General features: G+C 38.0%; 1 protein-coding gene across 1 annotated transcript; it reads right to left on the bottom strand.

Moving 5' to 3' along the window:
* Positions 1 to 7,665: 7,665 nt before the first annotated feature.
* Positions 7,666 to 8,610, bottom strand: LOC102746231 (olfactory receptor 5G25-like). Its single transcript, XM_006728592.2, has one exon. The coding sequence runs from the start codon at positions 8,608 to 8,610 to the stop codon at positions 7,666 to 7,668; it is 945 nt and encodes a 314-aa protein (XP_006728655.2).
* Between the last annotated feature and the right edge of the window lie 8,559 nt (positions 8,611 to 17,169).

Below are 17,169 nucleotides of genomic sequence, written 5' to 3'. Positions count from 1 at the left end.
TGGGTATTGAGGAGGGCACATTCTGCATGGAGCACTGGGTGTTATGCACAAATAATGAATCATGGAACACTTCATCTAAAACTAATGATGTAATGTATGGGGATTAACATAAGAATAAAAAAAAATTTATACTTAAAAAAAAAAAGAATTTAAATAAAGTTCCCTTAAAAAACAAAAACAAAAACAAACAAAAAAAAAAAACTGAGGCTCCGGGATGTCTGACCCAGGATCACAGAGCTGGTGGCAAATACACAATCACATTCCAGCCGCAGTTCTAAGCAATGATTGGCTGCATGATACAATACCTTTAAGGTTACAATGAATATGAAGGAGCAATAAGCACTTGTAGAGTATTCAAGACTTAGGCTGTGCCCCAGGTGCTTTGCAAACGTCACCCCATTTGATTTCCACCCAAACCTAGGTAAGAAACATGTTGCTACCCCATTTTAAAGAACAGGCAATCAAGGCTATGAAGTGTGGAAGATGGTGCCTGAAGTGCCAGAGTTAGTATCTCCTAAGAGTCATCAGAGATTAAGACACTGCCCCATCTGAATACAGTCTCCATCCTTTTAAAGATGTCATTCTCCCAAGAGGGGACCTTCGATCTCTCCAAGTCTCAACCCAGTTCTGCATGCTCTTTGAGGGATACAGAATCAAGCAATACACGTATGTGAATTTATCAGTGAAGGGCTGTTGATGACAGAGCAATGAGGCCCCAGAGAAATCCCGTGTAGAGTCAAAGTTTGCTCAAGTACAAGGGCTCTCAAACATCTGCAGTTGCGCCCTCATTTAGAATTCCCTCCTTTGTACCCCAGGCTTTGAGTGAGATGCTCATAATGCGGGCAACATTCCATGCAGATGGCACCCCTCCTGGAGAGGGTGGCCCGACCTCTCTCCTGCTCTGGGCAGTCACCGAACTTGAAGAGGGTTTCACTTGACTATAACCTCTTTGTTCATCTCACAGAATTTCACATTACTTCATATTAGATTTGCTGCATTTGTTACATTCCAACCAATTATGGTCTGACAGTGAATATTTCTCTATGTACCAGAAAAACACATTTTAGATGTCAGTCATTTTCATTTACCCATAAACCCATTTATTTTGAACTTCTTGAAGAGTAAATGCAGGGACTGAAATGGATTTTTTTAAATGCTTTAAACTTACGGTCCAATGAGTTGTTTCCTCTTCCAAGAATTAAAATTAAAACAGAGTATAAACTGTACTCTTTTTCAGCATGTACTCCTTCTGCCCACCATCAATCTGTGCCTCCGTACAGAGAAGAGGTCAGACTTTCTTAGAATCACTTGGTTTTATTCTTAGTTTTCTTCCTGAGGAACTGGTAAGATTCCACTCCAAAACACATTGTCTTTTCACTTGGATCTAAGTTTCCAGAAGTAGTTACATCATCCCTTCGTTCTGGGAGAACTTAGGTACCAAAGCATGCCATACCATGGGAATTTGGTAAGAGGGAATTAAAATGTTATTACTATATTTAAACTCTAAAAAAATCCACTGGGATCATCTTACTTGTTTTCTGTGCTTGACTGAGTAAACTCTTTATTTCTTATCTCCTTCTTAAACAAGAAAACATTTAAAGAGTAAACTTTAGTGCCATGTTGTAACAACTGTTGAGTTTTCCTCATGAGAAGCACCACAAAATCTCAGCAACTGTTATTTACAGATCATTACAGCAGAGGATTGGCTGTCAGGATAGCTTAATTAGCATTGTGATCATTCAACTTCCATTTCTAATACTCATAGAAAAATCACTGAGAATGAGAATGTGTAAAGAATCTCCATCATATTCACACAGGGGTTTTTTTAATGAGAAATTGAGAGAGGTTTCACTGACAAATTCAAGGCTGATACCACATTTTTTTCAGCTTTTATTGATGAATAACGCACAGAAAAGTGCAAAAATCTTAAGTGCAAAGCATTATTGCATTGTGAGCACATGCATGTACACCACCACCCAAGTCAGGAACTACAACATCTCCACCATCATGTTTGCGAAATTCATCTTTTGTTGAATAAATCTCTAGTTCATGTATTTTACTGGTGCTAGCACTCAATTACATTAATATTCCACAAATGATTTATCAATTACTTTGTTGTTGAGCATTTGCCCTGTTTTAACTTCGGTGATTTTTTTCTCTACTGAGCATCCAATGAACACCATGTGCTTTGGTGTTCATGATCATGTATTTCTCTTGGGAATATACCTGGGAGCAAAATTTCTTTGTTATGGGGTACAGATATTTTCATATTGACTAAGAATTTAGGAAGTTGTCCCAAACCCATCGCTCACACCTTTGTAAGCACTGTACGAGAGTCATTGTTTGTCATTTTAGCCATTTTGGTAAGCGTATAGTGGTATTTCATTGTGCCTTTAGCTGCCATTTCTAGGGAAATTGAGAAATTTTGCAGTATTTATAGGCCATTTCCATAACCACTTTCATGAATTGGCTGTTGAAGTGTCTTACCCACATTTTGTCACAGGATTGCTTGTCTTTCCTTAAAAATTATAATAGTTATTCATATACTCCAAATATTTCATTTATATGCCTTGTAAATACACTTTCTCTTTCTGTGGCTTCCATGTTTACACTCTTAAGGGTAAACCTAAGTTTTTATTTTAGTGTAGTTCAGGGAATCAATATTTTTCTTGATATTTAGTATTTTTGTAGCCTACTTTTTTAAAATTTCCTATCGTATGTCATAAAGGTACTCTCCAATATTATCTTCTAGATGCCTTAATTCCTTGCCTTTCACATTTCAATCTCCAAATCATCTGAAATTAATCTTAATGTGTATTGTGAGATGGGAATAAAATTCCACTTTTTTTCCCATTCAGACATTCACTGGAGCCAACGCTATTTTTTTTTTCAATCCTTTCTTTCCCCACTACCCTGCTGTGTCACCCTTGTCATAAATGAAGTGTCCATGTATTAGGTCTGTATATTCATTAATAATAAAGATATTAGCATGCATTCATTAATACACCTGAACACTCTCTTCTGTCCCACTGGACTATTAGTCTATTCTTGATCTTGACTTTTTTTTTTTTTAGAAAAAAAAAAGGGGGAGAAGCCAAGGAAGAAGGAGAGAGAAAATCTTAAGCAGGCTCCACTCTCAACATGGAACCCAATGCAGAGCTCGATCTCATGACCCTAAGATCATGACCTGATCTGAAATCAAGAGTCAGATGCTTAACTGACTGAGCCACCCAGATGTCCCAATCTTATCTTAATTTCTACAGTTTTGTAGGTCTATGTTCAGTAGAGGAAGACATCCCACCTGCCTTGTCTTCTTCAAGATTAACTGGGATATTTTGGATCATTTGCATTCCATATAAACTTCAGAATCACGGCAATATCTTGGGAAGATTTAAGTCTGGATTCACTTTAACATTACTTCTTCAGTCCTGCAGGACCTACATTAACAGCTTCCTTTCACACCATGGGAACATTATAAGATTCAAGCACACTTGCTGATTTGCCGTTCCCACACAGACCCATATGTCCCTCCTTCCTTACAACCCTTCTGACTTTCCCTTCTCACTTACTGAAACATTGGAAGTCAAAATTCCATCTGTTCTGCAAGGTATGGCTAAATTATAACCTCATCCAGGAAGCCTTCCCTGATACCTTACAGACAAAAATAATCACTCTCTTTGAACTTTAACAGTAGCATTTGCTTTTCTTCTGTAACTTAGAAATGCCACCGTATATCATTCTTTGTTTATGCCTTACGTCCCTCACTAATAAACACTCTAGTAGGTGAAGGTTCATATCTTCCTGGATTGAACTGGCATTATCAAAAGTCCTACTCAACATATGTCTCTATTTTCTGAGTTTTTGACAAAATGAGGATGCTGGTTACACAGGAAGAACCTTATAGTCAAACCAATTTACTCAAAGAATAACTTGAAATCCTGATTTCAAAATGAAAATATGCTGAAATGAAAAGAAAGTGTTCATCAGAATCAATGCAAATACTGTATTTTCCAAAGTACACTCCATGATCAAAGAGAAGTGATTACCTTTGGAAGCTTTACATCAAGTTCTTTTTAGTTACATCATTTTACAAATCTTATCAGAATTATCATTTTAAATGATAACTGTCGACATCAAATTGTCCTCATTTTTTGTCTGGAATAAGCAAATGTGAACCCAGAGAAATATTGGTGCAAAAAGAGAGTAAGTCCTGTCCCAATAATGCCCTTACTGAGGCTGCATGAAAAGACTGGAGCTGAGAGGGCTCAGAGTGGGGTCAAGAAGTACCTCCTTCATTTAGAAGATGCCTGAAGTGATGCATGTGACTCAGGTTCTCCAAAGCCCCAGATTCTTCAACTGTAAAGTGGATCAAATAACTCATATCACCAAAGGGAACTGAAATATTCAGTAAGATGTTTTCAAAAACACGTAGTACAGTGTCTATGATATAGCAGATCCTCACCAAATGCATAAAATAGCATTACTATTAGAGAAAAAAAATTCTACACTAATAACTGCTTTAAAAATTATGTTAGCATAGAAACAAACAAAAAAAATCAGAACTGCAGATCCAGTAAAGAAAACACACACGCACAAATTAACAAGGACAACCTCGAATGTCAATTCTTCCCCTTCACAGACTACTGTTCTTTAGTAGAGATGTTTATTCTGTGAGCATCAGTGTGGCTGGCAGAATTCTTAAAATGGTCCTGTAAAGATCTCTAATCTTTGCCCTAATCCCAGGAATCTCTGAATATGATGAAGTACCACTCATATGATTATGTTATATTATATGACACAGTTAACCTTCTAAGAGACATGACCCTGGATGAATGGGTGGGTCCCAAGATTTCTCCAGCACAGAGCAGAAGAGTCAGAGAGGTTGGAAATGTGTGGAGATCTAGAGAAGAAACTGCTGGTCCAAAGCTGAAAGGGCCACAACAGAAGGCAGGTGAGCAACACTGAGGAGCTGAGAGGTCCCTGGCTGACCGCCACTGGGGAATAGGCACACAGCCCTGCAACAAGGAATTGAATATTCTCAAACACACCAGTGATCTTGGAAGTGAGTCTTCCCCGGAGCCTGTAGGAGGGAGCTGAGCCCAAGCAACAGGTTTGTTTCAGCCTTGTGAGACCCTGAGAAGAGAATCAGGCTATGATGGACCTGGACCCAAGACCCAGGGAAACTGCGAGGCAGTAAATTTGTGTGGTTATAACTTACTGGCTTTGTGGCGATTTCTTATGCTGCAGTAGAAAGCAACTACAGGAGCATGTTTGAAAAATAATAAAGAAAAAAAGGTAAATAGTTGAGATATGGGAGGAGCAGAGAATTATTTGAGGTAAAGAGGCCCAGAGGGCCTCTTGGATGGAATCACATTTGAGGAGAGACTCAGATGAGGTAAAGATTGACTGGCAACACTGCCAGGATGAGGAAACAGAAAATGGAAAGGCCACATAAGACCCCAAGAAAGACTGAAAAAGTCCCATGGAGGAAGCCTCTGGATGGTGCACACATCACTGAAGAGGAGTCTGGCTTGAACAGTGTGCTGCCCCCTCCCTCAAAACAAGTTCAGACTGCACTGCTTAAGGCTACCGAGACAATCAGCACAGCTCTTTGTATGGTCCTGTTTTCATGGCACACAGAGGCCTGGAGTGAGTAGGAAATAGACCACAATTAATCCAGCATAAAGTGCCTGGAAGATCTTACGAATTTCTGCAGCAAAGAGTCACCTGGTGAAAGATAACAAGTACTTTAATCTATTCTCGAAAGTGATCATTTTTATCAGCGTTTACACGGCATATAATAAATCCCTTCTCCCAATAAAACATATCATGTGCCCTCCTACTTTCAACCTTGCCCATTCCCAAAACTTACATCATCTAAAGGAATGAATAAAAGTATTCTGAAGATCAAACTCAATTAGCTTGCAAACTCTAGGCCCCCCCAAACATACGCACCCAACAAGTGCTAGAATACCCAGAACCGTCTGTTACTATATGGGGAAGGGGGCACTTTCTCCTTTGATGATCCAAATAGTGACCTCTAGATTCCATGAAAAGCCATACTATAAAAAGAATTTTTTCAACTTTGCCAATCCCTAAAGAGGCTTTTTTTTTTAATTACCCTTCCTAAAATATACTGCCTCTTTTTTCCTTGATTATCTTATGTTTGTCAAAGAAATCACCATGTATATGTAAATATTTTTCAATCTTCTTGTTTGTCTTTCCTTTACACTAGCCTGAAAACTCCAGAAGGACTTTTCTTCTCAATATGAATAATAACCAGTAAAGTGTCAGTCACGTAAGAGGCCTATATAAAAAACTGTTTAATTATTGATTCTAACATTCTTTGACTCCCATTCTTAGACTCTTAATTAAATAGCATCTTGACTCACATCATTACTCAACATAGTCACAAAAACTGGCAGAAAGCTTGGTGAAAAACAAGCAAGACAAGCACATTCTAGGGCCTTACAGATGATTTACATCCTGTAAAGAAAGCCTTCAAGAGAAGAGAGGGTGTGGCTCTCACTGAGTCTTAGAGTTGCACAAAAATATGGTTGATCCCCTCATTTCTTAGACTTGTTACTAAGTTTCAGAAAATAAAACACGGGAGTATGGTTGAAAGAATATTGGACCTGGAGAAAATAAAAGTGTGACCCAAGTTATGTGGTCATGGGAAATACATTGATTCTTCATGTGTGCCAGACTGAACATCTGCAAAAATAAAATCGCATTCTGCCTATGACACAAAATTCAGTAAATCACAATAACAATAAACACTTTATTAAAAAACTGAACTGCATTCTGCCTTTCACATGCACGACTCATGTAACTACAGCAGCAAAATCTCAACAGTTAGTACTATGAGAGGAGTATTGGGAATGTACAAGGCCTTTGTAAAATGTCTACTCCAAACACGAAGGTAGTATTTCAGAGCACTATAGTTACATACTTCTTGAATAATTCACTTTTTTCCATTTTCTTGATATATAATTCACATATCACATTGTGTTAGACCAAGGTGTACAACATACTGGTTTCATATACATATATATTACAAAATGACTACCACAATAATTTTGGTTAACATAAGTCACCTTATGTCATTTTTTCTAGTGAAGAGAACTTTTAACATCTGCTCTCTTAGCAACTTAAAAATGTACAGGACAGAATTATTAACTAGAGTCACCATGTTTACATTACACTCCCAGGACCTATATATCTTATTAGTTGAAGTTTTTACCTTTTTTCCATAATACATTTGTTAATGGTTTATGTTTAAAGAATCAAGGCCAAGCTTGCAGACAACTGAGAGATCTCAACACCTTGTGAGCTAAACAGAAGTACCGTCAAGTCACTGATGATGATTCTAACATTTATTCAGGATTTAACAAAGAACCTCTCATATTCTACTCACAATCCTTGAAAATATTTTCAAAGCACTAAGGCTCAATAATCCTCTCATCTCAGCTTAACGATTTAAACTCCTTCCTGGTCAATGGCAAATTAGAAAATTATAACCTAGAGACTTTGTGTGACTTTTCAATGACATAACGTAATAAAAAATGAATCTGAACATAAAATTTGCACTCCCATTGCTCAGCCCATGTTCTTGCATCTTGTGTAAATATCTCCTCTCAATCTGTAGTACAAATGGAATCTAGTTTACTTACTCATTAGAAACTTCTTCTTCTCAAATGTCCTTCTGAATGAATCCTTGACCTCCCTGTTTCTCAGGCTGTAGATAAGGGGGTTCAGCATGGGAATCACAGCTGTGTAGAACACAGAAACCACCTTATTGATGTCCAGGGAGAAACTAGAACTGGGGCATACATAGATAAAAAAGAGTGTCCCATACAGGATGGAGACAGCTGCCAAGTGTGAAGAGCAGGTGGAGAAGGCGTTGTGCCTCCCCTCAGCAGAGTGGATCCTCAGGATAGCGATGATGATGTAAATGTAGGAAACCAGGATGGTCACACCACTGACCACTCTTACACCTCCAGCCAAGATGAAAAGTACAATCTGATTGACATAGATGTCTGCACATGCCAGGGACGAAACAGGAAGAACGTCACAGAAGAAGTGATTGATGATTTGGGGGCCACAGTAAAGCAGACGAAAGGCAAGTGTCGTGTGGGTCATGGCAATCATAAGACCTATGGCATAAGGCCCTAACACCAGCTGCACACAGATGCGCTGAGACATAATGAGAGTATACAACAAGGGCTTACAGAGGGCCATATACCGGTCATATGCCATGGAGGCCAGGAGGAAACATTCAGTCACTACAAACTGAACAAAACACCATAACTGGGCAGCACAACCCAAGAAAGAGATTACTTTTTTCTCCACAAAGATATCAGTCAACATCTTAGGACCAATGACAGAAGAGGAGCATATATCCACAAAAGACAAGTGGCCGAGAAAAAAGTACATGGGAGTGTGGAGTCGGGGATCCATCCAAATGAGGGTGATCATCCCCACGTTTCCCAGAAGAGTGGCAAAATAAACCAAGAGAAATATCACAAAGAGAACAACCTGGTACTGGAAGTGATTTGTTAAGCCCATGAAAAAAAACTCAGTCACCAAAGTCTGATTTCTATAATCCATTCTCTGATTTAATCTGTAATGAGAAAGAGAAAGATTTTTCTTTGCAATCAACTTGTAATTAAATTATTTTTAAAAATGAATTTCACTTCTATTTTTGTCAGTTAAAAAAGGACATCATTACCCCCGACTCTCTTGAATTCTACATCTCTTGGTCAAGCAATCTATTTGCAAACTATTTGTTTGCAGATTAAGTCACTAAACCTCACAGGTCTCCTTACTTCCTTCCACAGAAGCAGAATTTTTTAATAGAATCATAGATTTTTTTTAAGATTTTATTTATTTATTTATTTGAGAGAGAGAGAAACAGCATGAGAGGGGAGAGGGTCAGAGGGAGAAGGAGGCTCCCCACTGAGCCAGGAGCTTGATGTGGGACTGGATCCCAGGACTCCAGGATCATGACCTGAGCTGAAGGCAGTCACTTAACCAACTGAGCCACCCAGGTGCCCTAGAATCATAGATTTTTAACCTACAGGTGAACATTGGGGATTATCTAAAGCAACTCCTCTAATTATGCTAGGTTATATTTCTAAAAGTACTTAGCTTTGAACCAAGGATATTTTTTTAAAATGTTTGATTGAAAAAGGCTATGGGAATTCACTGAATTCCACATGATACCCATTCTCACTGCCGATTAAAGGTAAACTGGTTTGGGCAATGTAACTGTTTCTTCAATCTCCTCAGATTCTATAGCTATAATTGCTGGAGTTATCTAACATACATTTTGATGTCCAAGGAGGAGGGCAAGATGAGCACAAGAAAAGTTAGCTTTACAACATGATCACATCCTCAACACTATCCTCACTATGAGTCTTTTTCCAAAACACCTGTGATCCCCCATATTGATGGTGTATATTCTCATTAATCAAGTGACTCCATTGATTTTTTTAGGCCATCAAATAAAAGACCACTTTTTAAATATTGAATAGCTGTTGTGACCCAACTGGTGTTATTAAGTGCCTGAGAGAGAAATATAAATATTTTAAGAATTATAGGGGTATCCCTGGGCGATTATCCCAGGGAAATGAGTATCTATGTCCACAAAAAAAAAAATGTATACAGTTTTATTCATAGAAGTTCAAAAATTTGAAAGAACCAAAATGTCCTACAATATGTAAATGGTTAAACACACTGTGGTACATGCATACCATGGAAAACTATTTAGTAGGAAAGAGATCAAAATATGATACATGCAACAGCTTGGATACACCCAAGCTGTTGAAGGTGTGGCTATAAAGGGGTAGCACAGGGAGATCCTTGTAGAAATGAAAGAGTTCACAAGGGTTAAACAAATCTACAGGCATGGTAAAATGGTATAGGACAGTATACACTTGTCACACCAATATCAATTTCTTGGATTTGATGTTGTGCTGTAGTTAGTAAGATGTACCATCCTGGGTGAAGGGTATGTGACCCTCTCTGCATATCTTTGAAGCTTCCTGTGGATCATTATTTCAGAAGAAAACTTTAAAAAAATGATGAATGAATGGGAAGTGAGAGGAATGTGAAGTATGGATTGGTCCCCCCAAAAATGGGAAATTGAGGGAGAGAGGCACAAGGCACGCGGACCTTAAAATAATCATAATGATTCCCAACAATGCAATCACACAGAAATATCAATGGGCTGTGCAGCAGGAGAAGTATCGACAGAAATCTAAAAACACTTTCCCCTGGTAAGAAAGCTTGGAAAGGGTTTTGCTTAACAGGAAAGTAATGAAATGGAAATCCGCTGATGTCCTGTGGTCTCAGAGGCAATGGAGCTTGGAAAGTAAAGGCCTGGAGGGGTGGAATCCAAGATTCGTCAGAAAAAAATAATACCTTTGTAGTGAGATGTTCAAGAATTTAATATTTTCTAGACATACAAACTCATCCCAGGTCACTGATATTTGTATTTGATATTTACTCAAGGAATATGGAGAGCTGCAAATTCAGGACATAAAATTTTGTAAAACTGAAACTAGAATATACACATCTGTTACCTCAAATAATTGCCTTTGTAAACAAAGGTAAGTACACACATCACTTATAATTATTATGTTTTTAAAACTTTTGTGTTCAAGTTGAAATCCTGTGCAAAGACCATAGTTCCTGAATGTAGAAATGCCTATAACATTATTTTGCCCTGGCCATACCCAGGGCAAAGATTCTAAAACAGAGGAACCATAATATAATCTACGCATGTGATTTTTGGCATGAGCAGCATGGAATTCAACTCAGCAGATTCAGAGGTTTGTTTTCTACTTATAAGATCCAACATAGGGAAAGGGAAGAAATTAGGAGCCAGAGAAGCCAAGGCCTCTTAATTCTAACAACCTATGAGCCATAAATCCTGCAGCACATTTCACTATCTCTATGCCAAACACAAAATTCAATCAACATGTACATTCAAGTTCAGTCATTTAAACCAAAAGACACAGACTCAGCATTTGACTCATACCAAATTATTCTTCATGGTAATCTTAGAGATGATGCTTTTCCAGGCATCTGAACTCATTTTTTGTTCTCTAAATTCCTAAAGGCAATTTAGGAAATCACTTAACGCACCTATTGGAAGAAACATGCCCTAGACCCATTGCCTGTCTATGTCATAATGAATTATGAAAGTAGCATTCCCTGTTATAAAAACCAATTACCCTACAAAGATAGACTTGTCATTCTTCTCAGCTTCTCCAGGTGTCTAGGAAGATACACAGTACAGTGATACCATCTTGAAAGCTGGGCCTTCCAATAACACTTCAAAAAGGCATTAATTGATCAATCTGCCCAACACACAGCAGAAGTTTTTCTAAAGGGTTGTTGTGGAGACAACTCCCTCAAGGAAAAAAAAAAAAAGCTCAGGAGATCAGGTCTATAGAGAAAATATTAAAGTTATTTCAAGAGAAAAATACTGTGACTTGAATCCATTGTAATTACACAAAATAAACCTCTCTCTCCCTTTGGGACCACCCCCACACACACTTCAAAATCCAGGAATATTTTTGGGTTTTGGTTTTTACTTTTTATTATTTATTCATTTATTTATTTATTTGAGAGAGAGAGAGCGAGAAAGAGTGTGAGCGGGGCAGGGGCAGAGGGAGAAGTAGAGAGAATCCTAAGCAGACTTTATGCTGAATATGGAGCCTGACACTGGGGCTCAATCTCAGACCCTGAGATCATGACCTGAACTGAAATAAGAGTCAGACGCTCAATCAACTGAGCCACCCAGGCACCCCTGAAATCCAGTTTGGGGCCATTTTGAGTCCTCTACTGCTGCATGATATCACCAGCCTTTGGCACTGTGCAGGTTTGAGAATCTAAAATAGAGCCTTGTTTCAGAGAGATTATAATCAGAAGGTGATTCTGGATACACAGCAGCAGGAGGGATTCCATGATTGGTCCCTGAGTTACCAGGACAGTAGGATCAGTGTAGCCAAAGGGTTTGAAAATAGTCTCTTGGGGGCGCCTGGGTGGCTCAGATGGTTAAGCGTCTGCCTTCGGCTCAGGTCATGATCCCGGGGTCCTGGGATCGAGTCCCGCATCAGGCTCTCTGCTCCTTGGGAGCCTGCTTCTCCCTCTGCCTCTCTCTCTCTCTGTCTCTCATGAATAAATGAATAAAAATCTTTAAAAAAAAAAAGTCTCTTGGATGTGATTAATCTCAAAGGGAGGTAAATGTAGGTAGATAAAAATAAGATGGATTGGGGTGTCTATGCAGCAAAAGAGAGCTATAAGTTTGGACAACATTTTTGAGATACAAAAGTAGTCCACATTGGCTGCATAAAAATTTCAAATATAAGGGTAGAAAAATGGGTTTGGGTTCAAACTTCATAAAGCTGCTTAGAGAGTGTTAACCCATTCAAACTTCATAAAAGCTCAGTGAAGGGGATGAATAGAAAGATCTGGATCCTCCTACATCTCGTCAGGATATTCAGTCCACTTTCTCTTTTTTTTTAAGATTTTATTTATTTGTTTGAGAGAGAGAGTGCAAAAGAGCAAGAGCAAGGGCAGGGAGAGTGGCAGAGGGAGAAGCAGACTCCCCACTGATCGGGGAGCCATTGTCTGTTGCTGGGTTCAGTCCCAGGACGTTGGGATCATGACCTGAGCTGAAGGCAGACAGATGCTTAACCACCTGAGCCAACCAGGCACCCCAGTTCACTTCCTATTGGAACAAGCAAAGTAGGATTCTACCTCAGAATCTTCCTCTCTCTTCCTTCTGCTTCTAGTGTGTTTCTCTCCAGGTATCTGCACAATTTTCTTCTTCACTTCATTCAGACTTTTGCTCATCATAGAGGCCATCTTCAATCATCCTTTTTAAACAGTAAAGCTAACCCAACCCCAAGCCTCATCCACTTTCCCTCTTACACAGTTTTTTTTTTTTTCAAAGCAATTACCATTACATAACATTGAATTTTTATCACATCATACCACCCTACAACAACTAGTATGGATTTTGTTTAGTTTTTCCACACTTATACCTCCAGCTTCTGGAATAGGGCTTTAAAGAGTAAATGTTCAATAAATATTTTTAAACAAATGAGTAAATGAATAAGTGGACACATAATTTTAAGAATGTAGCTGCAGAAGAAAAATTAGATTAACTTCTTGAAGGTGTTGGGTAACATGAACTTTCTGTGAGAATGGAAAAGAATTAGTTGTTTCTTTGAGAGATCGTCCTAGGAAGATCATACTTGAACAGACAGAAGTTTGTTCCTGGATGGGAGAAGGAAGAAGTGAGCCAAGATTGAATTCTAAGGGCCAGACTTGGGACAATGCTTTTATATCTTTGTTGGCCTCGACTGCCTGGCTGGCTTTTGACTTCTTCCCTTATACACCTCCTGGAATTCATTTCCACCAAAATTATGACTGATCCAAGAGACCAAAAGTTGATCTCACCACACAGATCATTGGGCTTTAGAGATACAGGTCCATTTCTGCTACAGTCTCTACTGTCTTTAGAAAAGACATGAGGGGCGCCTGGGGGGCTCAGTTGGTTGAGCGACTGCCTTCGGCTCAGGTCATGATCCCAGGGTCCTGGGATCGAGTCCCACATCGGGCTCCCCGCTCAGCAGGGAGTCTGCTTCTCCCTCTGACCCTCCCCCCTCTCCTGTGCTCTCTCTCTCTCTCATTCTCTCTCTCAAATAAATAAATAAAATCTTAAAAAGAAAAAAAAAGAAAAGACATGAGGGCACTAGTATCACTAATTTGATTGGCGGTATCAATTCTCTCTAGACCGACTGGCAATAGGAGACAATGTCAGAGAAATACAGAGCTAGCTGATGGCCACAGTGCTAATAGGATCCCCAGACAGTAGAGGCCAGTAGGCAGTACTAAATGACCAGAAGGCAGGAATAAATGATCTAACTAAAAGAATATGTCTTTTATTCTTCATCTTCTCTTAGTATTTACTTGAAATATGACAACATTCTTTACTATTTTTCTGCCACCACAGTTATACTAAAATAAGGAACTTACTGCCACATTTCTAATTACTAAAATGTGAATGTTATATTTGATTTGATATCTGATATGGTGATTCTCCATAGTTATCTTTCCAATTGTTCTTGCCTGGTGCGACTTTCCTATACAAGAAAACTGAAAACTGAAATTTGAAGTGCTAAATGTATCATGCATAAATTCCCAAACCATTCATCCATCTGTTTCTAGATATTCCTTTCTGTTACATCAATTTTTTTTCCTAGTCTACTAGCATGACAGCTAAGTGTCATGGTAAAGAATTCATTTGTATGGTATAGAGTATCTTCTCTTACTCTCTACACTTTTACATTTTTTGTTTCTGCTATGTAAGATCAACAGAACCTAATATGTCTCATTTACAAGGGCTAATAGTTCAAGAACTGAGACAGCACAATATGACAACTGAAAAGTATGGGAATACCAGAGATCTCTGGGCCTAAATGACCATTTAAATGCTATACATCAAAATATTGATGAAAAAACACAGATAATCTTGGAAGGTTGACCCAGAAAATTTTCCCTTTTGCCTCCCTTGTTGTCACAGCAATGAAAGGAACAGAAGTGGAAGGGGATTGCATAAGTGTTTAAGAGGAAAATGGTGGATTATATTTTGGCTCCATATGTACCCCTGTATTCATTCATTTAATGCATCAGTACTTTTATCAAGTAGTGTTCTAGGTGCTTCAGGTACATCAGTGAGAGAAACAGTAAAATTAAAAAGAAAATCTTTGACCTGATTAAAATTCTCAGCATCACTGCCATGAAAATATTTTAGGCCACATGTGTGTTCATTGTGTCAGCCCAAGTGTCAGGGTTCACAAAAGCCTCTTCAAATAATATGATCAGCCTCCTAAGAAACAGAACAGCTAAACTCTTCAACAACAATCACATGAGCTTGTTTGAGGCCTGGTCAAATTGCTGGATTAGATAAACTATATAGCATGGGTCTTCCTGTTATGGCACCTAGAATATGCCCATTCCTCTTCCCTGAAAAACCATTGACTCAATAAACTTAAGAGTTTATAAATAAATTTGACATTCTACATTTATTATCATTCCATGAACCACAAGAAAATACCAAGCCATAAATATGACCCTGATGTGGAGGAAAGCAAGAGACTGAGTTAAAAACTGGATCAAAGTATTAACTTCTGAGACTTAGCCAGCCTACAAATCCACAGACACTAGTGCAAACAGCCACACTATGCAAGTGACTTTTTGGAGAAGGATGCCAGCTTCAATGAAGAAGGACTCCATGATAAAAATGAGAGAATTGAAGTCTAATTATGGACCATTTCCTAAGAAAACATGGGCTCTACCCAATGTACATAAAATGACAAACAAAAAACAAAAAAGTTTTCTCATAAGAAGATGCAAGATGGTGTAACATGAAGAGGGAAAATAAAGCCTGATTTTTGCTGCTTGTAAAGACTCAGTTTAGATGTGATATATTCCCTTGAATTCAATGGCAATCTACATCATTTCTCATACACTAATGTCATGAGAAAGAAAAGAAAGGGAAAGGAAGGGAACAGAGGGAGAAGGAGAAGAGGAAAACGGAAGAGAATAAATGTTGCTTGTGGAGAGGAACAGCCATGGCTTGCATTTGAAGAGTGGAAGAAAGGACAAACAACTTTAGTTTCAAAATCCCATGGAACAGCAGAGTAGGCACGTAGAACCATAACAGGTAGAGCAGTGGAAATAAAAATTGTCAGGAACATATGTAGACCATAAACTAGAAGCACTTGCAGACAGAGAAAATGCACATTAGTAATCCTGGGAAGTGATCCTTCCCATGAGGAGCGATGGGGGTCTTCAATCAGCTTGGGTTGAAAAGACATCAAGGGCACCAACTTTCTCTTGTAAGATGAATAAGGTCTGAGGATCTAATAGAAAATACGGTGAGTGTGGTTGAGAGCACTGTATTGTATAACTGAAATTTGCAAAGACAGTAGAATTTAAATGTTCTCACCAACTCCAAAAGAAGATAACTATATGAGGTTATGTGTGAATTAACTCGGTGGAGAGAATTCTGTCACAGTGTATACATATATCAGATCATCCCATTGTGCAATTTAAATATCTTACAATTATATTTGTTAATCATGCTCAATAAAGCTGGAAAAGTTTTAAAAATGAAAAAAAGAAAAAACATCAATGAACAGAAAAAGGATGAAAGAAATTGATCCGGAAAAATAGGACCTTAAACCACACCTGTGTCCAGGTTGTTAAGAAAGATGATAATTAGGACTTTAAGTAACTATACACATATTTTTTTGTCTTACTCACTCATTTAACACTTTTTTCCTGAGAACTTCCACCTAGGGCTTCCATTTATTGTTTACAAAGGGTTAAAATTTCATTAGATTTTTTGTGCTCAATTATTTTTAACAAAGACTTGTGTTATTATAAAGTACTGAGTTGAAAAGCCTTGCAGGTAATGTATTGAATTCAAGGATTGGAAAGGGAGAATAAGTCCCTAGAAAGGAAAACTGTAAAACTGGGGGATATTATATGATTACATAGAGAGCTAGAAAGTTCTTCTTTCCTTTTTTTGCAGCTGGATGAAAAGATAGCATTCATAGGAGTTTGGACATATTGTATAAAATCATAGAATTTTAGGAAAAAAGTAATTTAGATGGCACTGAGTCAGTTGCCCTCACTTTACAAATTAAGACATTGAGAACCAGAAATGGTATACGATTTGCTTTTAATTCTCTTTTTTTTTTTCAAATACCAGAGAAATTTATTTAAAATGGTATGGTTTTAGTTCTAAAAATTATCTTTACAAAAGCAGAACTCCAACAGGTCATGCTTTCTATACACTCTGAAATGACAGTAAGAATGATTAAAGTGTAATTATCAATTAATATCCAGGCACATGCAAATTTAAGACTGTCAAATTACTATATACTACACCTGAAACTAACACAACACTGCACGTTAACTTTTAATCCTCTTGATAATTGGAAGACTCAAGGTTTAAAGTCACAACTCCTTAAGTCAAGTACACCTCTTTCTTTTTTTTGCTTTGCAGTTTCTTTTTTTATTGTTATGTTAATCACCATACATTACATCATTAGTTTTAGATGTAGTGTTCCATGATTCATT

This window comes from Leptonychotes weddellii, chromosome 11, assembly GCF_054177405.1.
Source record: "Leptonychotes weddellii isolate Sample4059 chromosome 11, ASM5417740v2, whole genome shotgun sequence".
In the NCBI taxonomy this organism is placed as follows: domain Eukaryota; kingdom Metazoa; phylum Chordata; class Mammalia; order Carnivora; family Phocidae; genus Leptonychotes; species Leptonychotes weddellii.
This window is presented reverse-complemented; position numbering and strand designations above follow the sequence as displayed.